This window comes from Trachypithecus francoisi, unplaced genomic scaffold (genome assembly GCF_009764315.1).
Source record: "Trachypithecus francoisi isolate TF-2019V2 unplaced genomic scaffold, Tfra_2.0 Lachesis_group9, whole genome shotgun sequence".
NCBI classification, from domain to species: Eukaryota; Metazoa; Chordata; class Mammalia; order Primates; family Cercopithecidae; genus Trachypithecus; species Trachypithecus francoisi.
This window is the reverse complement of record NW_022681474.1, coordinates 58,155,256-58,178,232: the sequence shown is the minus strand read 5'-3', so window position 1 is coordinate 58,178,232 and position 22,977 is coordinate 58,155,256. Positions and strand designations below refer to the sequence as shown.

Sequence of the window (22,977 nt, the reverse complement as noted above, 5' to 3'; positions counted from 1 at the left end):
GTAGATGAGCTGACTATAGAATTTAGAACAGTGTCAGCATGTCCTGTAGTTTGAATCAAGTGATTTTGAGGGAGAAGTTTCAGTTAACCCCAGTTTTTTTTTTAAGTTACATTAGGCATAATTTAACTGGAATACTAAATAGGAAATTGAAAATCTGACCCTTTGAAATTCATATCTTTTGTTCTCTTGGGTCCAACTTCCAGTGACTACATTTGAAGCCAAATAAAGAAATGCAGAGGAACAGGATATCTACAAATTGATGAGGCAGGAGCAGTGCAGGTTGAAAAAGAGCTAAGCAGATGGTATGGAGATGTGTGTGAGAGTCTGAAGCACTCAACTTTGGGCATATAGTGTCCACACATGCAAACATACCCCCATGCATGTGCGCACACACACTCACATGGAAGTCTAGATGCAGATAGTGCTTGGTCTCCAGACTGCATTTTGAGGTGTTTTACTATATTTTGCTTTAAGTTGTAGATATTTTTTGAAAATGAGATAGCCAGGTGCAGTGGCTCTTGCCTGTAATCCCAGCACTTCGGGAGGCTGAGGCAGGTGGATCATGAGGTCAAGAGATTGAGACCATCCTGGCCAACATGGTGAAACCCTGTCTCTACTAAAAATACAAAAATTAGCTAGGCATGGTGGCACACGCCTGTAGTCCCAGCTACTCAGGAGGTTGAGGCAGAAGAATTGCTTGAACCTAGGAGGCGGAGGTTGCAGTAAGCCAAGATCGCGCCACTGCACTCCAGCCTGGTGACACAGTGAGACTCCGTCTCAAAAAAAAAAAAAAATTAATGAGAAGATGACATTTTTTTAAATCAAATTTTAAATGCTTTTTAGTTCATTTTAAAAAATTTAAAGTATTGCCGGGCGCGGTGGCTCAAGCCTGTAATCCCAGCACTTTGGGAGGCCGAGACGGGCGGATCACGAGGTCAGGAGATCGAGACCATCCTGGCGAACACGGTGAAACCCCGTCTCTACTAAAAATACAAAAAAAAACTAGCTGGGCAAGGTGGCGGGCGCCTGTAGTCCCAGCTACTCGGGAGGCTGAGGCAGGAGAATGGCGTAAACCTGGGAGACGGAGCTTGCAATGAGCTGAGATCCGGCCACTGCACTCCAGTCCGGGCGACAGAGCGAGACTCCGCCTCAAAAAAAAAACAAAAAAAAACAAAAAAAAAATTTAAAGTATTAAAGAGGCCAGGCGCTGTGGCTCACGCCTGTAATCCTGCCACTTTGGAAGGCTGAGGTGGGCGGATCATGAGGTCAGGAGATCGAGACCATCCTGGCTAACACGGTGAAACCCCGTCTCTACTAAAAATACAAAAAAAGTTAGCCGGGCGTGGTGGTGGGCTCCTGTAGTCCCAGCTACTCAGGAGGCTGAGGCAGGAAAATGGCGTGAGCTGAGGGAACAGAGCTTGCAGTGAGCCGAGATCGCACCACTGCACTCCAGCCTGGATGACAGGGCGACACTCCATCTCAAAAAAAAAAAAAAAAAAGCATTAAAGAATCTCAGCAGGATGAGTAAGTTTAGGAAATCTATTATACAAACGTGACTGTAGTTAATAATAATATATTGTATACTTACAAATTGCTAAGCCAGTAGCATTAAAAAAATGTTCTTACCACCAAAAAAAAATGTTAATTGTGTGAGGTGATGGATATGGTTATTAGCTTGATTTAGTCATTTCACAATATATGAATGTAGCAAAACATCATGTTGTACACCATTTTTATTAGTCAATTAGAAAAACATTGTGGGGGCGCTGTTGAGCACAGTAGCTCACACCTTAATCCCAGCACCTTGGCAGTCTGAGACAGGAGGAGCACTTGTGCGCAGGAGTTCAAGACCAGCCTGGGCAACATAGCGAGACCTCATCTTTAAAAATAAAATTTTTGGCTGGGCACAGTGGCTAAATGCTTTTTAGCTCATTTAAAAGAATTAAAAGTATTAAAGAGGCCGGGTGTGGTGGCTCATGTCTATAATCCCAGCACTTTGGGAGGCCGAGGCAGGCGGATCAGCTGAGGTCAGGAGTTCGAGACCAGCCTGGCCAACATGGTGAAACCCCGTCTCTGTTAAAAATACACAATTTGCTGAGCATGGTGGCTTGCTCCTGTAATCCCAGCTACTCGCGAGGCTGAGGCAGAAGAACTGCTTGAACCTGGGAGGCGGAGGTTGCAATGAGCTGAGATCGCCAGCCTGGGCAACAGAGCAAGACTCCATCCCAAAAAATAAAAATAAAAAAAATTTTTAAAATCTAATAGCAAATTTTTTTTTAATGTGGAACTATTCATATGCAAATGATTGCCTTCTTATTAATTAGATTAGAGAGAGTTTTCAGGAACTCTCTGAACCTAATGAATAAATGAAGGTTAGGTTTATTTTACAGCATGAAATGCAAAATGTGAAAGTTGAAGGAGACATATTTGCTTAGTTTAAAAGAAATATTTTATATCCAGAAATAGATTTGCCTCTGGAAAATTGAGCTACCCATCCCTAAATGTATTTGAACAATGGTAGAATGAACATCTGCTAGGGATCTTGTAATAAAAAGATCCCATGTTACTCCCACACTTCCTGACAATCACTGAACACTTCATGTGATCACATGTGATTGAAGCCAGCCATACTCTACTGAGGGAGATGGTCTAGTTAGCCTTTATGGTCCTTTTAGATCAGTCAGTTTGAATGCTGATGACAGGGTCTTCTCAAGGGCTATTATATCAAGTAATTTTATTCCTTGTCTTCTTGACTGTTCCAGATTTTGGTTCAGATTTTTTCTATATTTTAATTATTCTCTGCATGTCTATTCATTGTACAGTTTTTTTTGAATTTACTCTTTCTAATGATTCATTTTTGAAGGGTGGATTTAACAGACATTTCTAAGTTTCATAGTGATTATCAGAGGTTAATCTACATTTATTACTACTGATTAGATGAAATAATGAGTAATAAATGACTCAGGTAATGAATACACATCTCCCCAAAGTCAAAGGGAATAAATGTGAAGCACCCTTTAGTTTGTTTTTTCCTCTGTTCTTTTGTAAGGTTGTAGTGAACCTACTGATATGTTACAAAATCATCATGATATTCATCAAATTAACATGATGTTCTGTAGCCTGAATATTTAAAAATATAGATAAAATCATCTTCTATGATAAGAAAGACTTTGATAAAGCTTAATATATATTGCAACAAGGAACAGTTCTTCATAACTTCTTTGTATGTTACAAACCTATATTTTAATTTGTAGGTAAGAAGGTGTTTTACCCTGTGGTGTTCAGTCTTTACAATCCTGCCATTGTTTATGCCAACCAGGAAGTGCCACCACCTGTGGAGCAGCAGCTGGTGAGACTTTCACATTTTCAGTTATGAAAGACTCTAAGATCTTTTCTAGATGTTTGTTGTGTAAGTAGAAAACAAAGTTTCAGTAAAAAACTGTATTCCCATGAGCAAAGTGTTAAAGAAAAACTGTAGTTATTGTAAACACATTTCCATAGTTCCTCTTTATACCCCCAATAAAATGCTTTTCACATTTATTGCTTCAGAATTAAGTGTAAGGGGAGCAGAGTTTAGGTCATAAAGGAAAACCTCATGTCCCAGAATGTGGAAATTGTACAGTCATTTCTGCCAGCTTATTTTTACTAATACTAAAAATTTGATTTTAAAAACTCTACTAACTAGAAATATAAATCTACTCTGCTAAATAAGAGAGAATAGTATACTCTGGTAAATTACTTGGAAAGTCATGGAATATAAATGCCATATATCAAAACTTACAGTTATTGCCAAAGCTAATCTTATGTAAGCTTTTTTAAATGTTTAAACATTATTTTGTAATAATTTAGATTTAGAGAAGTTGCAAAGATAGTATAGAGAGTTCCATACTTCACCCAGTTTCCTCTAATGCTAACATCTTATGTAACCATGGTGCATTTGTCAAAGTGAAGAAATTAATATTGGTAAGTTACTGCTAAGTACTTAGGATTACACCAGTTTTTCTACTAACGTCCTTTTCTGTTTCAGAATCGAGTCCAGAATACCAAATTGCTTTTAGCGTAATCCTTTATTGTTAATACTAAGAAAAAGTAGAAATGATTAAGAAGTCACTTTAAGATGTTTAAAAAAAACGAAAAATAACTTCAAGGAAAGCAATAAAGATAAAGCAGAAGTTAATAAAACAAAAATAGATTGAGAAATATAGAAGCTTATGTTTATGTACAAAAAATACAATCATAAGGTAGACACATTTTGGGTAAAAAGGAAAACATTGGAAATTAGAATGTGAAAACATTGAGATAAATCAATTTTATAGGGTAAGTTTTCTAAATTCTAAATAAAATGAAAGATTTGAAAATTTATAAAATATGAACACAGGCTAAGTTCATGTTAGTATTTTATGAATAAAAGAGGTGGAAGTGGGCCGGGCATGGTGGCTCACGCCTATAATCCCAGCACTTTGGGAGGCCAAGGCAGGCAGATCACAAGGTCAGGAGTTCGAGACCAGCCTGACCAATATGGTGAAACCCCGTCTCTATTAAAAATACAAAAATTAGCCAGGCGTGGTAGCACAAGCCTGTAGTCCCACCTACTCGGGAGACTGAAGCAAAAGAATCGCTTGAACCTGGGAGGCGGAGGTTGCAGTGAGCCAAGATCACACCATTGCACTCCAGCCTGGGCGACAGAGCGAGACTCCGTCTCAAAAAAACAAAACCAAAGAGGTGGAAGCTCTGAAGAAATTAAGAGCCATTTAAAAAACAGTTATCAAAAAGTTACCCTGTAGGTACATAAATACAATGTTTTAATTTATGAGCTTTTCCAAACTCTCAAAGAGCAGGTAATATTAGCACCATATGATGTACTTAACATATTTTATGAGGCCACCATTATCTTGATAGCAACACTTGGCATAGTACACACAGACACACACACACACACACCCCTCTATCTTATCTGTAGGCCAGTATTATGAATATAAATATAAATAGGTTCAAAATGGCAAACAGCAACCACATGTGCCGTATCTGACAGTGAATTATTCTGAAGAAAAGAGTACATTAGTACTGGAAAATGAGAGAAGGTGTTAGCAGCCATAAGTTTTGAGAACTTTCTGTAAGACGATAGCAGCATAAGATTTCTGGAGGAGAGAACAGACTAGAACGTGTTCAAGAGAACAGTGAGTGAAGATGGGGCTGCTTTGTATCCTCTGAGCTCATGGCAGACAGAATGGAGGGAGCCTGGAGTAAACATGCTTCTCTAGGTGTGCTGAGAAGCAGACATCACAGGGATTGACCCTCAGTCAAAGACAGTGCGTGTGGTCCCTGGAGCTGGAGAGGCTGGTCGGGGTGGCTAGGGAGCCCCTAGACTACAAAAGTGAGCTACTGTTAGCACCTTCCCCCTGAGACCCTGTTCTGCCTTCCTTGACTGTGATTGGAGATAGGCCATTTAATCTTAGCTAACAGCCGTGGACTTCCGAACAATACTTGAAACAAAAATGAGTAGCAATTAACCAAGACTAACCAAACATTTGAGGAAAAACAATAGTGTGAAAGAGGGACCAAGTGTTAATACACAGAAAAATTAACACATGAGTATATGAATACAAACAGAAAGCAATTTTAAAATATATCTTTAGGGAGATTAGAGAAAATGTTAAGTTCATAAAACAGGATTTGTTGCTTTAAAAAATCAGAATTTGGGAATTGTGAAAATATTTTAAAAATCAGTAAATGGTCTGAATAGCAGAATGGTTACAGGTGAGCCAAATTTGTAAACTGGAAGACAAGCCAACTGAACACGTAAAGTTCACGAGACAACATGAGAGAAAAATTGAGACAAGGAGAATCAAGCCAGAAGCTCCCAAATTATTAATAGGAGTTCAGAAAAGGGAGAATATTGAGTGGAGGAAATGGAAGAAAAGTTTCCAGAGCTAAGCAGAAACAAATCTTCTGGTGTTTGGAGAACAACAGTAAAGGGACAATTCTAATAGCTTCCAGAGACACTAAAAATATCTAAACCCAGCTTGTTCACAAAGGAGTAACAATCAGATTGACATTCGCCTTCTTTTTGACAACACTGGTGTTAGAAAACAATAAAGCAATACTATGAAAATCCTGAGGAAAAGTAACTTTGATTCTAGAATTAATATTTGACCTACTATTTTAGGACAAAATAGACATTTTTGAGCTTTCAAGGACTCAGAATTTATTTCTCACAGATCTTTTTAATCAAGTCCAGCAAAATGATAAATGTATACATTGAGAGAGGAGGACTTGAGAATAAATAGTGGTGAACAACAAAAAAATTAAGTCTAAACATTTGTTGATGTAATAGTGTAAATAGTTATGTTGACATAATAAAAAGGCAATTAATAGCAATTTGGGATTAAGATGTCAGAGGGTTATGTGCATGGTATACTTATGTGTGTATTACCTGGCTGTCAGCTGAAAGGGCCTAGAACCAGTGACACCCTAATAGTAACAAGCACACTCAGCTTCCAGATCTTAGTTTCTAATACTGTTCTCCAATCAAAGGAGCCAGAGGTCCACGGAGAAATGGTTGATTCCAGGGCAGGGGCAAAAAATATACAGGAAGACCCTGGAGCATCTTACAGCGCCAGAAAGTAAGAAAGCACTCAACAAAAAGATGGGAGTGTGTCAAAGGGATACAGGAGCCAACAGAAAGAGCTCCCAGTGCCCAAACTGGAACAACCTGAATAATGACCTGGATTATAACCCAAAGCATCAAATAAATAGCCATGAGTCTATACAGATATAAATGAGTAAGTGAATGAGCAGATAAATATTAAATGACTAGACTAGATAGGAAAGAAAAGATAAATCTTCCTTACAGAATTCCATTTAACTTCCACCTCTTCCAGTAGGTGGAACTAGGGGACTCACTTTCAAAGAATATAGTATGGAAAGAAAAAACAAACTTTTCAAAGGAGAAACCCAGCAGACACCTTAACCAAGTGATACCATGTACCCCTGACATGATATAATGAGAACACTTTAGCTCGCAGTCCTCTTCCAAAAACGTAGAACCCCAGTCCAGTCACAGGGAAAGCTACAGCAAGCCCACATTGAGGAGCATTGTACAAAATACCTGACCATTCTTCCTCAAAACTGTCAGGGTCATCAAAAACAAGGAAGACGGAGGAACCATCATAGCCAAGAGGAGACTAAGGAGACATGACAACCAAATGCAATGTGGTGCCCTGGACTACGTCCTGGAATAGAAAAAAAGAGGGAAAGCTGGTGAAATCCAAATAAAGTCTGGAGTTGAGTTAAATAGTTAATATAGCAATGATGGTTCCTTAGTTTTGACAAATGTACCACAACAGTGTAAGATAATAACATTAGGGGAAGCTAAAACTGGATTGGGGTATACGGAAACTCTCTTTACTGTTTTCCAGCTTCTCTGTAAATCTAAAATTATTCCAAAATAAAAGGTTACATATTAATTGAAAGCAAACAAGAAGAGGTAAATAAAGTCAACATATAAGTGTGAAGGGAATGTAAAAGCTTGCTAATACTTTTTTTTTGGAGACGGAGTTTCGCTCTTGTTGCCCAGCCTGGAGTGCAGTGGTGCGATCTCAGCTCACTGCAAACTCTGCCTTCCAGTTTCTCCTGCCTCAGCCTCCCAAGTAGCTGGGATTATATTCGCACACCACCACGCCCGGCTAATTTTTGCTTTTTTAGTAGAGACGGGGTTTCACCATGTTGGCCAGACTGGTCTCTAACTCCTGACCTTGTGCTCTGCTGGCCTCTGCCTCCCAAAGTGTTGGGATTATAGGCATGAGCCACCCCACCCGGCCAAAGCATGCTAATATTCTTGCCTGGCTTGGAGGGTTGTAGGAGAAGAATGATTTGAATGCCAATTCATTCTAGGTGTTGCATAGCAACTTAAGTTTAAGCACTTCAAGTTCTAGTTTCACCACATTTAAATAGTCAGCCTTACTAGGAATAAATTAAAACAGCAGTATAATGCTTTTTTTCTGCTGTTAGGTCACTGCTTTTAAAAAGGAACGCCATGCGAGCAAGGCTGGGGGATGGGAGCTCCTCCATCGCTCCTGTTGGGGATTCAGGCCAGTTCTCTGGGTCGAGTTCTAAACAGATTCATCCCTCCAATCCAGTAATTTCCACTCCCAGCAATCTCTCGTGGGGAAATAATCAAGCTACACGATAGTAATATGCATAAATTGATAACATTAAAAGCAAGCAAAACTAATAATAAAAGGATAAATTGAATTCTGGTGCATTCTGTGGTGGATATTGCATATCGAGGAAAATGTGAAATGTAAATACAGCAATGTAAATGTAGAGGAAACTGTAAAGCTAAAAAGTGGGAAATAGCTTATCTATATTTTAGGTAACATTTGAATGATGATAATAGCTAATATTTTTATGAACCCCTTACTATGTGCAGGGTACTTGTTCTGTTTTGCCTACACATTAATCATTTAATCCTCCTAACAACCTCTGAGGTATGTACTATTACTGCCCCCTTTGTCACAGCTGTGCTGCAGTCGAGTGCCTGTCCCAAGTGCACACTGACCTGGGTAGGCCCAGGAGCCCGGGTGATATGGCTCCACAGCCTCCACTCCTGTCCACTGCACACACTGCCTCTGTTATATTAATTCATCAAATATTGAGGGTCCCTTTGATGCCAGGCGTTATCCACCACTGGCACCCTGACATCTAGACCCTAACAGATACGGCTATTGCTCATGAGGACCTTTATTTATTAGGAGGTGACAGAAAGTAAAATCAGATAATACGTGCCATATGGATCATTAAAACAGACTGAGTTGCCAAGACTGACTCCGTGGTTTCTGTGACTTGTTTGGTCAGAAAGACATTTCTGAGATGAAGCTGAGCAGAGCTGTCCAAAGAACAGGAAAGAACCAGCTAGGCTGTGATTGGAGGATAGTGGTTTCAGGCAGAAAGAACAGCTACTGGGTTTCCTAGGGTGTTTGGAGCACAGCCGGTGAGGGGCATATAGCTGGGCCAGAGCATGTAGAGCTTGTTAAGCCTCTAGAAGGCGTTGGGATTTTATGCTAAGTGTATTGGAAAGCCTTTGCAGGGAGAATGGATTGTGTGTTGCTCTGGCTGGAGATGATTGTGGCTTGGGCGACAGTGTATTACAATTACGGAGAAAGGTTTGGATATGATTCAGAGACAGGGCTGACAGAGCTTGCTGTTGGATTAGATGTAGGAAATGAGTAAAGGCAAGGAATGGGAGAGGAGAGATCAGGATTCAACTGGAGCCATAGTAGGCATGTGTTGTTTATCAAACATCCAAGGGGAGGTGCCAAGTGGCTAGTTGGCTTCAGGGATCTGGCATTCTGTGAGAGGCCAAGGCTTAGGTATCTAGGTTATGTGTGGATAACTGCATCTCCCACATGCTTAGGAGGCCAGATAAAACAGTGCAAGAAAATATTAACAATGAGGATTATGGACAATTTGAGTTTCCTTATACTTTCCTCTGTGAAAATGTGTTACTTTAAAAATCAAACAAAACCAATGATTCCTTTCTCCAAGTCTGATAATATTTGAAGAATTTTTAGAGAAACTAAGTTACAAAGTTATAGTACTTATAAAATCAGAATTGGCATGATGTAGAGATGTCAAAGTAGGTGTTTTGCTTTTTAATACTTTGTATCACAGTTATATTTTAACAAAGAGATAAGAATATTAGAGACAGGAGTGGTGGCTTACATGTGTAATCCCAGCAATTTGGGAAGCCGAGGCGGGTGGATCACCAGAGGGCAAGAGTTCGATACCAGCCTGGCCAACATAGTGAAACCCCGTCACTACTATAAATACCAAAATTAGCCAGGTGTGGTGGCGCACACCTGTAATCCCAGCTGTTCAGCAGACTGAGGCACGGAAATCGCTTGAACCCAGGAGGTGGAGGTTGTAGTGAGCCAAGATTGTGCCACTGCAATCCAGTCTGGGCAACAGAGTGAGACTCTATCTCAAAATAATAATAATAGAGTCTAGTCATAATTTTGCCACTAAAGTTTTGTCTCTCTCTATATTTATTTATTCAACATGTATTTATTGAAAGCTTGCCATGTGCCTTGCATTGTTCTAGGTGCTAGGGATACAGCAATGAACAGAATCCACAAGTCCTCCCCTCAGGGAGCTTTGCATTCTAGAAGGGGAAGAAGTTCTCCCCCTCAGCTCAAAGAAAAACAAATGGAAAAGAAAAATGCCAACCTCATCCATCAGCTCCAGTCTGAACTGAGCCCTCAGGGCTGCCTGGTTCATTCTATGTTTTCCTGTTGAGTCTCCTATTCTGTACAGCAGCAGTTTCAGGCTGTGCCCACTCTTCTCAAAATTTGTCCCCTCTACAGACCTTGATATTCCTGCTATCTGTGGGAATTTCTGTGTAGGGGACATACAGATCACTCAGATTCATTATGGCCAGAACCAACTCCATGTTGTTCCTCCTCTCTGGGCTGCCCCTTCCCCTGGGCTTCATCTTGGTGATGGCACCACCGTTCAGGACAGAAACCTGCTGTCATCTTGGTTGATCCTTCTCCTTCACTCCCCACTCCTGCCCATTCAATCACTTGGGGACTTCTGTGAAGTCTCTGACCTAAATCTTTTCCACATTCCACATCCATACACTATTTTGCTTTCTGTACATACCACAGTAGCATACACTAGCAACTTTCCATCCCTAGTTATAGCTGTTGCCTCTTTTCTTTGTAGCATGTATCACCACCTAAAATGTATATTTATTTATTTACTATTTTTCCACCCAAACAAAGGTGCTTTGATGGCAGGGACTTTGTCACCTCTGTTCACTGCTAAGCCCCAGTTACTAGAACCATATCCAAAAGATTAAACACTTGTTGAAAGTATGAATAAAATAAAAGAGGTTTATCAGGTTTCAACTTGTAAGTAGAAGTGATTCCAAGGACTCAGTGTCATCAATGCCCTGGTTTTATATTTCTTTCTCTACTTAGACTTCAGTGGTGACAGCTTCATATTAAAGCTGGTTTCTCGCATGGTAGAAAAGGACTTTGGCAGTTCCAAGCTTCATAGCTGCATCCTGCACTAGAGGTCAACAAACGTTTTCTGTAGAGAGCCAGATAAGAAATATTTTAATCTTTATAGGCCATACAGTTCTGCTGCAACTATTCAGCTCTGCCACTGCACTGTGAAAGCACCCATAGACAATTTGTAAACAGATCAGCACAACTACGTTCCGCTAAAATTATTTACAAAAGCAGGCAGCAGGCCAGATTTAGCCAGAGGACATCGTTTGCTGACCCTGCCCTACGACCAAGTGTCCTTTCTAGGGAGCTTTGTTTTCCAAAGTTCCCAACAACCCCCCTGGTTTACCTACTTGGCCTGATTTTTTTCAAGTACCTATTAGTGAGCCAGTTCCTATGGTAAGTGGGGAAGACTGTCTCACTAGTAGTATAGAGACTCATGGCCCACTGTGAATCTACTGGTGACAGCAGCTTCCCAGAATTCATGGGCTGCCCAGGGCCAGGTAATTACCAGAACAAAACTATACCAATCAGGAAGGGGGCTGGGGGAATGGATGCTGGGTAGGCACCAGAAAAGGTCTACTGTGTAAGGCTGATCATGTATGTTACAATTTGTTTATACAACTGTTGTCCTAGAATGTAAGCCCCTTGAAGTCAGGCACTGCACTAATTATTAGTAACCTCAGCTTGCACCTTGTACAGGCTTTGAGTTCTATTTTTATTTGTTTTGTAAAGATTTAATAACATAAGTGCATGTGATCCTTAATCAGTCACATAAATGACAGGAAAAAAGTATACATTAGAAAATAATTTGTTTCATCATTGATTAAAACTTCTGCTTATGGAATTAAATTGATTTTTTTTTTTTTTAACTAAGGTTCATAAAAAGGATTCTGGCTTTTGGCGAGATTTTGGCTTTGGAATGACTTGTCAGTATCGATCAGATTTCCTGACCATTGGTAAGTATACTTTACATTTAAGGATAGGACTTTATTTATTCCAGACTTAATGGTATTTTGCTAAAAGTTCTCAGATCTGAGTGTTTTCCTACTAAATTATGAGTGTCTAAGGTTAGCTGAAAAGAGAAACTGGATATACAAAAGGCAAAGTAAGTTTATAATTAATGTTTTGACTAGGAAAAAAGGTCATAAAGTATAATACTGTGCTTTTAAAATCAAAACACTTGTTTTTAAAAATATCTGTTTAACTTGTTACCTGTATTTGCAGTTGTTTAGGGTACTCTTACAAAAGCTTTCTCTATAACTTTACTGTTCTGCCCGTGGGTTGTTACAGTTGGAAGTAATCTTGGTTGTCTAAACCAAGGACTTTCACAGTTTTTTGAGATGAAACCTCCTTTACTTGTCTAGTGAACTGTTACACAAAATCCCAGTATTTAATACAAATGAAAGAAGACCTGCTCTCTCTAGCACTGATTGGAGTTAGCGTCTTGGAATCACACCTTAGTCGTGCATTCCCCTAAGTCTAAAGATGGCCCATGAATCATTTGTTCCAACCATCCTCCACGCCAGCTTCAGTCTTTCTTTCTTTCTTTTTTTTTTTTTTTTTGAGACGGGGTGCTCCTCTGTTGTCCAGGTTGAAGTGCAGTGGCGCGATCTTGGCTCACTGCAGCCTCTGTCTCCCAGGCTCAAGCGATCCTCTCACCTCAATCCCTAAGTAGCTGTGACCACAGGCATGCACCGCCACACCCAGTTAATTTTTGTATTTGTTTTGTAGAGGTGGAGTTTCATTATATTGCCTAGGCTGGTCTTGAACTCCTGGGCTCAAGCGATCTGCCCACCTTGCCCTCCCAAAGTGCTGGGATTACAGGCATGAGCCACCATGCCCAGCCCCCAGCTTCAGTCTTACCCATCAAAAAATAAAGTGTCAAAGAATAGTTTAATAAAGCAGGCTGAAACCTAATTCCATGTCTTCTGATTCATTTAGGGCTAGCTACCTTTCTACAGCATAGAAGTCATAGAATGTATTTTATATACATTCTAGGTCCATATCACATTCGTTTTTATAATCAACCTTTTGTTTTGGAAATTCCCCCCACCTTGTCTCCTTATCACTGTAACACGTGAATAATGGAAAATCAGGAAATAACAATAAAAGGGGCATTAAATTAAACTGATGCTTTTTTCCTTGATTTCTTGCTTAGTTAAGCAAGAAGCATTTCACTATTCCTCAAAAATAGATTTGTGTACATTTTTTTCAGCAGTATCTTAAATGCTTTGAGTTTCGTATCTCTTTTATGACAGTTTTATTGAGATATAATTTACATATCATAAAATTTACCAATTTAAAATGTACAGTTAACCAAGTCATGTAGCTATCACCACCATCAAATTTAGAGCATTATAACCCCAAAAAGAAACCCCATACCCATTAACAATCACTCCTCATATCCCACCAACCCTCTTTTCCCCCAAACCTAGGCATCTACAAGTCTACTTCCTATAGATTTGCCTCTTCTGGGAATTTAATAGAAAGCAAATTATACAATATATGGCCTTTTATGACTGGCTTCTTTCACTCACATGATGTTTTCAAAGTTCTTCCATGTTGTGACGTGTGTTAGGTACTTCATTCCTTTTTATAGAAAATGTTCTATTGTGTGGTTATACCACATTTTGTTTCTCCATTTGTCAGTTTATATGCATTTGAGTTGTTTCTGCTTTTTGGCTATTATAAATACTGCTGCTGTGAACATTTGTGTTTAACTTTTTGAGTGGACATAGATTTTCAATTCTCTTGGACATATATCTAGGAGTAGAGTTGCTGAGTAATACGGTAACCCTGTGTTTGACCTTTTGAGAAATTGCCACACCGTTTTCCAAAGTGGCTACGTCATTTTACATTCCCACCAGCAGTGTTTTAAGAGTTCCAGTTTCCCCACATCCTCATTAATACATGTTGTTATCTGTCTTTTTGTTTCTGGTATCACCCATGATAGTGGATGTGGTATTGGTTGTGACTCTGATTATAATTTTTCTTATGATTAATGTTGTTGAGCATCTCTATCACTCCTATCAGACTCCACTGACTGTTCACTAAGTGCTGTCTTGTTTTTGACAATGGGGTCATAAATTGCTCCATAATCTACCCCTACTAAATTGGGCCCTCTTGCAGGGATAGTTTTTGCAGCAAGTCTTTGATTTGTTCAGACCCTGGGAGGTATATTCTTACTGTCTCTCTCTGTGGTTCTCTCTAGTAAATTAGCTGGCCTACAGTTTAGCTGTTGCCCTCCTGGAGTTACCAGCCTCCTCTTAATTGCTTACTACCAAAATCTCCATTATTTTCAAGAGGCTGGAACTTCTCTAAACTCTGAACTTCTCTACATTCTATTTTAAATAAAGTCAATTCCTTAGGGAAGAACTTTGGAGCAGTTTGTTCTCACGGACTGCCTCTCCCCCTGGGAAAAAAATCCATGAGGTTTTGCCCTGAGGATGGGGACAGTGACATACTTATCATTAAGCAGAGTGGCCACCTGTGTCCTAATGAGCAGGACACTGGGTAGGGGCAGAAGGACCCCCAGTATTCTCAGCTGGCCACACCTGGAAGTGGAGCCTCCACCCTGTTGCTGTGGGCTGGGTGAAAAAGAGCTGTACCTGTTTGGAACTTAGACTCTTTATTTGGAGCTTCTGTTCCTTTCTCTGTTTCCTTTCCTCCTGGTATTCCCATTATGTGTATGTTACATCTTTTGTAGTTGTCCCACAGTTCTTGGATATTTTGTTCATTTTAGTTGCAGTCTTTTTCTTTGATTTTCTGTTTTGAAAATTTTTATTGTTATATCCTCAAGCTCAGAGATTGTTTCTTCAGCTAAGTCTGGTCTACTAATAACCCATCTAAGGCATTCATTTATTTTGCAGTGTTTTTGATCTCTAGCATTTTTTAAAATTCCTTCTTAGAATTTCCATCTCACTGCTTATATTACGCATCTTGTGTGTTATCTGCTCTTTCCATTAGAGCCCTTAGCGTATTAATCATAATTGTTGTAAATTCCCAGCCTGATAATTCTAACATCCCTGCTGTATCTGAATCTGGATCTGGTACATGCTCTGTCTGTTCATACTGTGTTTTTCTTATCTTTTAGTATACCTTGTCATGTTTTCTGTTGAAAGTTGGACTTGATATACTGGGTAAAAGGAACTGCAATAAATAGGCCTTTGATGATGTGGTGGTGAAGTATGGAGGGAGCGGAAGTGTTCTGTAGTCCCATGAGTCTCGGTCTCTTAGGGATCCTGTATCCCAAACTCGGAACTTCACACATGCTTCTCAATCTCCCCTCCTCTCCTGGACAGGATGACTAGAAGGGGCTGGAGTTGGGTATATTTCTTCCTCCAAGTCAGTTAGGCACTGATAAAACCCCAGCAGGTTAGGCTCTAGTTAAATAACTTCTCCTAAGGACAGGCCTTGTTAATATGACAACATGCTGTGGCATACTTTAAAATGATTACCTTTTCCCCTTCCCCACTGCTGGACGCATTAAGAGATTTTTCTCTGATCTTCACCATCGAGGACCTGGCAGAGCTCCTAGAGGTAAAACTCACATGAATATGGGGGTCCCAATATGACTGGGTCCCCCTGGAGTTTTTAACTCTCAGACTTGCCTCCCCTGAGCCTCCAGCAATTTGTCAATTACAGTTCGGGTCTTCCTACTTGGGTACTGGTTCCCACAGAGATTTCTGCTCCAGTAAGTTGGCATTCTTTGTATCTGCCTGTCTCACCAGTTTTGAGGGCAGCGGTTTACCCTGTGACCTCACTTCTTTGTGAGAGACCTAAGAGGAGTTGTTGATTTTTCAGTGTTCAGCTTTTGACTTGTTAGGATGGAGTGATGACTTCTTAGCCCCAGACATACCAGACCAGAAACTGGGAATGCCCCATTTGTTTTAAGTATATGTACCATCTCTAATATTCTAAGAGCTTATATCTACAAGGAAGAAAAGCTGATATGTCTCAGACATAGCATTTAGTAAAGCTCTGATTGTTTAATACTTTTCAGAGATCTCCGGATTATTGTCCATCCTGTTGATGTGAAATTAAGCGGGATAGAATTATTTGACAGGAGCCAGGCATGGTGGCTCGAACTTGTGGTCCCACTTACTAAGGAGCTGAGGCAGAAGGATCACTTGAGCCCAGGAGTTGGAGGCTGTAGTAAGCTATGATTATACCTCTGTACTCCAGCCTGGGCAACAGAGTGAGACCACATCTCTGAAAAATAAAAATTATTTGACGGGCCAGGCACAGTGACTCACACCTGTAATCCCAGCACTTTGGGAGGCCAAAGTGGGTGGATCACCTGAGGTCAGGAGTTCAAGACCAGCCTGACCAACATGGTGAAAACCCATCTCTACTAAAAATACAAAAATTAGCTGAGCGTGGTGGTGCATGCCTGTAATCCCAGCTACTTGGGAGGCTCAAAAAAAAAAAGTTGTTTAACAGATGGCAGGGCATAGTGACTAACACTTGTAGTCTTAATGTTTTCAGAGGCCAAGACAGAAGGGCTTAAGGCCAGGAGTTTGAGACCATCGTGGGCAACATCGTGCAAGCCTGTCTCTACAAAATTTTTTTGTAATTGGCCAGGTGTGGTGGCACACACCTGTAGTTCTAGGTACTCAGGAGGCTGAGGCAGGAAGATTGCTTAAACCCAGGAATTTGAGGTTACAGTGAGCTCTAATCATCCTACTTAACTCCAGCCTGGGTGACAGAGACCTTGTCTCTAAAAAAATAGAATTAATTTGGAAGTCTCACTCTTAAAGAATTTTTTTCTAGGTTTTTAAGAATCAGTTTTCTAGCTCTTCAAAAAACTATGGTTTGCATTCTCCCTGCATCTTTAAAACGTTAGTCGTTTAGCTTGAACCTGGCTTGAAAATAGTCTCAACTTTGTCTCCCGTTTTATGGGTCTGCCCACTCCAGTTAGCCTTCTGCCCCATCCACTCTATCAAAATTGTTCTGGGTAAATTTGTAAGTAACATTTAGGCTGCCAGGTCCAGTCAGTTCTTTTTAAATTCTTCACTGAATAGCACACACTTGACAACTTCTTCCTCAAGACACTTTCTTCACATGGCTACTCCAATGGCACCTTTTCCAGAATTTTCTCCCTCACCTGGGGCCACTTCTCAATCTCTTTTCCTGACTTTCTCTACCTCTATTTAATCTCTAGAAATTGGCATTTCTTAGTGTATTGACCTAGGCCGTGTTTTCCTTCCCAATTCCTTCAGTAATTTCATTCATTCCTATAGCTTTAAATAATCTATGGACCCATTCTCAAATTTCTATCTCCAGCTTGGCCCTTTCTTCTTTTTCCCCTCTGGGGAGTTTTTCTATAGCCCAGAAAAGCATGTGTCTCAAAGGATAGAAAATGTGGCTGGTCTCAGTGGCTAAAGCCTGTAATCTAGCACTTTGGGAGGCCAAGTGGGTAGATCACTTGAACCCAGAGTTTGAGACCAGCCTGGGCAACATGGTGATACATCCCCACAAAAAAAAAAAAAAAAACCAGCCGAGTATGGTGGCATGCTCCTGTGGTTCCAGCTGCTTAGGGGGCTGAGACGGGAGGATCACCTGAGCCACGGAGGTTGATGCTGCAGTGAGCCATGATCACACTACTGCACTCCAGTCTGGGTGACAGAGTAAGACCCTGTCTCAAAAAAAAAACAAAAGAAAACATAAAAATTTAATGGTGGTGAGATTATAGGTGACTTGTATTTTCTTCTCCTCTGACTTTCTGTAGATTTTCTACAGGACTGTGAAATTTACAAAGTGTTCTTATATATTTAACCCCATTTTGATACTCTCAACAACCAATCTTGAACTCCTTGAGTCCAAGTGTCAGCTCAAAACTGAACTTCCAGTGATTGGAAGTCACTCCTCCATGCCAGGTGTCTCATGCTATCTTTGTGCCAAACGATCCCATCCCTTTTGAAGCAGAACATTTAAACATTTATATATATATCCTTGTGCTCTGGCTAATAATAGGCAGATATTTATAGTGTCAGTTTTGATCTTACAGGTGGATTTGACATGGAAGTGAAAGGTTGGGGTGGAGAAGATGTTCATCTTTATCGAAAATACTTACATGGTGACCTCATTGTGATTCGGACTCCGGTTCCTGGTCTTTTCCACCTCTGGCATGAAAAACGCTGTGCTGATGAGCTGCCCCCCGAGCAGTACCGCATGTGCATCCAGTCTAAAGCCATGAATGAGGCCTCTCACTCCCACCTGGGAATGCTGGTCTTCAGGGAGGAAATAGAGACGCATCTTCATAAACAGGCATACAGGACAAACAGCGAAGCTGTTGGTTGAAATCATAATTAATGTGTTACTGTGTGAACCACAAACCAGCACTATTTATTTAGCCTTACTTCTACTTCCAGATGCAGTGCCTCTTTTGGAAAAGACTTGTTTACATTTTCATATTCTTTCTGACATTACTTTAGCAATTCAACTTGATGTAAGAAGAAAAAGCAAATGTTTCAACACAAAATCTCTGTTTTGTGAGAATACTGCACTATGGAATAATTGACAAATTGAAATCTCACATTTGTCCCAAAAGTTGTTTTGAGTTAGTTCTACCTGGTGCCCATGTTCTGACTGTGTGTGGGATTGCATGGTGTCCTGATTGCATCTAGGTGGAGCGGATGGAATGTGCTGGGCCGCTGTTGGGTGGAGAGCAGCACATTCTTACAGAGGAGATGGAGCATAGTGTGTGGACAGGTATCTTCACCTGCCACCCCTGAGTCAGCCTGCTTGATTTGATAGCTCGAAGAATCCTTTTCCACTGAAGTAGAGGATAATTAATTGACACATCTGAAATCCCCAATCAGTCAATCAAGAGAAAGGTAGAAATAAAAACTCCTTAACTTACTGTTGCTTACACCCCTGAAAGTCTGTTTTTAAGCAAATGGGTAATAGTAGAAAATAGGTTAGAATCTATGGCTTGATTTAAAATATAATGTTATTACATTATCATTTTCAGGATTAGTAGTCAGAGTTGCTGTAAACTATTTTGAACAAACAGAAAAGAACATGGAAACATTTTTAACAGAGCATTTAATTATGTTGGAGTACAGGATCCTAGCTGTGTCTGGGAACATTAGTTTATGTTAGCCATCTACATCAGGGTCTTCCCATGGTGGGTCAGAATAGATGAGCATAGCATGGTTTTGTTTGTTTTTGCTTTCAATTTTCTCATTTGGCATGGATCCATATGTATTTACTATCCTTTTTTCTAATGTATTAATATATGCTACATTTGTATTTGCATTACTATAATACTTTGAGTTGAAAAAGAGTTTCATTGTGGAGAGAAAAAGCAAATGTATGCCACCAGATCACTCTGATTTGAGAAAAGGGAGGAGGGGAAGATAGTCTGAATGGAAATCTGAAATATGGAATGTTTTAGAGAAATATATCACTTGTATATAGAATGTTTTAACTGAAGTATAAATTAATGAGACAAAGTGAAGAATAAATTATATTCACATAGGACTGCACTACATTATTTGTCACACATGGATCTGTTACCATTAGGTCAATTCCTAGTATGCATAAATTTTTTAACCTTTGACTTTTAAAAGAGACCTATGTTGAAAACCCCTGAAAATTCACTGAAGAAAAATCATTATTCTTTTTCTCAGTAAACCATATAATCTGAAATATTACAAATTTCAAAATTCTAGGTGCTATATTAATTCAATATTACAATAACTCTTACCCATTTATTCTTACAGATTTTAAGTTGTGGTAGTTTAGTGATTTTTTTTTTTTTTTTTTTTTTTTTGATACGAAGTCTTGCTCTGTCACCCAGGCTGGAGCGCAGTGGGGCGATCTCGGCTCACTGCAAGCTCTGCCTCCCAGGTTCACACCATTCTCCTGCCTCAGCCTCCCGAGTAGCTGGGACTACAGGCGCCCGCCACCTTGCCCGGCTGGTTTTTGTATTTTTTAGTAGAGACGGGGTTTCACCGTGTTAGCCAGGATGGTCTCAATCTCCTGACCTTGTGATCTGCCCATCTCAGCCTCCCAAAGTGCTGGGATTACAGGCTTGAGCCACCGCGCCCGGCCCGTGATTTTTTTAAAGATATGTGAAATGTTCTCTGCAAAATAATTCAGGCCACTGTCTCCTTTTATGTATTATTATAATTATTTATTATGAAAACCATTGAATTATGATATTTAAAGTGAGAGAACTTAATTATTTGCAAAGGTAAGTTACAGCTTGTTTTTTGAGAGAATCAAATGAGTTTACTTTCGTTCCTGTTGTTTTTAAACTAGCTTGTAGTTTAAAGATGGAAGCTAAGCAATGGAAATGTTATATGTTTTTGACATTTATTAAATGGTACCAATAAAGTATTTTATTATCAAAAGTTAAATGAAAATGTGATAAATTTATTTCTGTTGTAAAGTATAAAGACAGAACATTACACATAACATGTAATTGTGTACTTTAAAAATAAACAGCAGTGCCGCAGCTATTCAGGTTAAAATATGGGGCATTACCAGGGGACAGGTCCCTTGTGCCCCTTCTTGATCACCTGCACTCACCCTCTCCATAATAGTCATGCTCTGATTTTTGTGATAGTTTTTACTTGCTTTTCTTCATAGTTTTCCCAGTTACGTATCTCCCAACAGACTGTTTTGCCTGGTTTTGAATTTATATACATTATTACTTCATTATATATTCTCTTTCATTCAGTGTTTCTGAGGTTCACTCATGTTATTCTCAGAATTAGTTAATTTTTATTATTGAATAGTATTTCATTGTACTGTAGGGAGGGGGAAAACTCCTTCCCATCTTCTCAGGGTCCCAGCTGGGCTTGAAGATTAAATTGGCATAGGATAGATTAACAAGAGAAAAGCATATAAATCTATGTAATACAAATTTTATGTGGCGCAGGAGCCCTCATAAAGAAATAAAAAACAAAAGAAGTAGAGTCAGTTACTTAAATACTGAATTGGGACAAAGACTAGTAAACTGTGAAAATGTGACTATATTTTGTGGGAGGCTTAAAAAATAGTTATTCTAACAAGGTCTATACAATATTCTCCTGGTCTCAAACTTCTTGTCATTGAAGATAAAGATATCTGATGCCTTTCCTTCTAGTATAGTGTCTTTCACACTGGAATCCATCTCCTGCTCTTAAACAGCACGAAGGTCAGTCACCTTTTTGTACCTGCTGTTTTTCATGTGTCTTTAATTTAAATAGTATGCCAGAATGGCATATTTTAACCCCTTCAGTATGAATGTACTACTATACTAAGATACTTCGGTTGTTTCCAGTTTGTTTTTATATTCTCTTGTTGGTAACTCTTTGGGTTCTGTGTAGATTTTTGTGGTTTGCTTTTGCTGTTAACATGAGTGTTATCGTGAACATCTCTTTTAAGTGTACCAGAATTTCTCCAGGAGTAAAAATGCTGAGCCATTGGTTGTGTGCATGTTTAACTTTCCAAAGTGAACCACCTTCCAGCACTGGGTGAGTTCATTTTGCATCCTTGACAGTACTTAATTTTGTTGGGCTTATTAATTCTTGCCAATTTAGTGGGCTTTAGGCATGAACTGTAGTTACGATTTATCTCTAGTCTTTTTGTTCATTTTTACCAGTTCCTAGGGATTCTTCACGTATTCTGGATACCAGTTCTTGTTGGTTTAATGTTTGCAGATACCTTCTCCCATCAAGACCAATGTGGTTTGTCTTTTCCCATTTTTGGTGGTACTTTTTGATGAATAAAAACCTAACTTTATTGTGACTATCTTTTTTCTTTATGATTTCTGCTTTTTTCAATAGAATTTATTTTTTAGAGCAATTTTAGGTTCACAGAAAAATTGAACAGAAAGTACGTGGAGTTTCCTTACGTCCCCCTGCCCACACACATGCACAGTTTTTTCCATTATCTACATCTGCCACCACAGTGGTACATTTGTTACAACCAGTGAACCCACATTGCCACAAAATAATCACCTAAAGTCCATAGTTTACGTTAGGGTTCATTCTTGTACATTCTATGAGTTTAGACAAATGTATGGTGACATCCAGTGTTACAGTATGATACAGAACAGTCTCACTGCCCCAAAAATCCTCTAGGCTGACTATTCATCTCTGCTTACCCTCTAACCCCTAGCAACCACTGATGTTTTCACTGTCTCCATAGTTTTGCTTTTTCCAGAATGTCATATAGTTGGAATCATACAGCATGTAGCCTTTTCAGATTGACTTCTTTGACTTAGTAGTATGCATTTAAGTTTCTTCCATGCCTTTTTATGGCTTGACAGCTCATTTCTTTTTAGTAATGAATAATATTTCATTGGATGTAACCACAGTTTATCCATACACTATTGAAGGGCATCTGGGTTGCTTCCAAATTTTGGCAATTATTAATAAAACTGCCATAAACATCCATGTGCAGGTTTTTGTGTGGACATGTTTTCAACCTTTAAACATAACAAGGAACACAGTTGCTGAATCATATGGTAAGAGTATGTTTAGCTTATTAGCTTTGTAGAAACCTGCCAAACTGTCTTCCAATGTGGCTGCACCATTTTGCATTCCCACCAGCAATGAATGCGAGTCCTGTTGCTCCACATTCTCGCCACCATATGGTGGTGTCAGTGTTTCAATTTTGGCCTTTCTAATAGGTGCATAGTAGTATCTCGTTGTTTTACTTTACATTTATCTGATGACATATGATGTGGAGCATCTCTTCATGTGCTTATTTTCCATCTGTATATCTTTTTTTTTTTTTTTTTTTTTTGAGACGAGGTCTCACACTTGCCCAGGAGGCTAGAGGCTGGAATGCAGTGGTGCTGTCATGGCTCACTGCAGCCTCAACCTCCTGGGCTCAGGCAATCCTCCTGCCTCACCTCCTGAGTAGCTGAGACCACAGGCATGCACCACCTCCCCTGACTAGTTTTTTTTTTTTTTTTAATAGGAACAGGGGTCCCCCTATTTACCCAGGCTGATCTCAAACT

General features: G+C 39.6%; 1 protein-coding gene across 6 annotated transcripts in view; it reads left to right on the top strand.

Annotated features, from left to right (window-relative positions):
* The window catches only part of CSGALNACT2 (chondroitin sulfate N-acetylgalactosaminyltransferase 2), a 45,337-nt gene extending 25,858 nt beyond the window's left edge, over positions 1-19,479 (top strand). For 2 of the 6 annotated variants that reach the window (XM_033209801.1, XM_033209806.1), the window contains 3 exons: positions 3,255-3,349; positions 11,890-11,971; positions 18,025-19,479. In XM_033209801.1, coding sequence (XP_033065692.1) covers positions 3,255-3,349; positions 11,890-11,971; positions 18,025-18,317 — 470 coding nt within the window. In that variant the 3' untranslated portion in view covers positions 18,318-19,479. Of the gene's footprint in view, positions 1-3,254; positions 3,350-11,889; positions 11,972-18,024 lie in introns of those variants that run through there. The other 4 variants (XM_033209802.1, XR_004436780.1, XM_033209803.1 and 1 more) reach the window with 4 other exon arrangements.
* Positions 19,480-22,977: the final 3,498 nt, after the last annotated feature.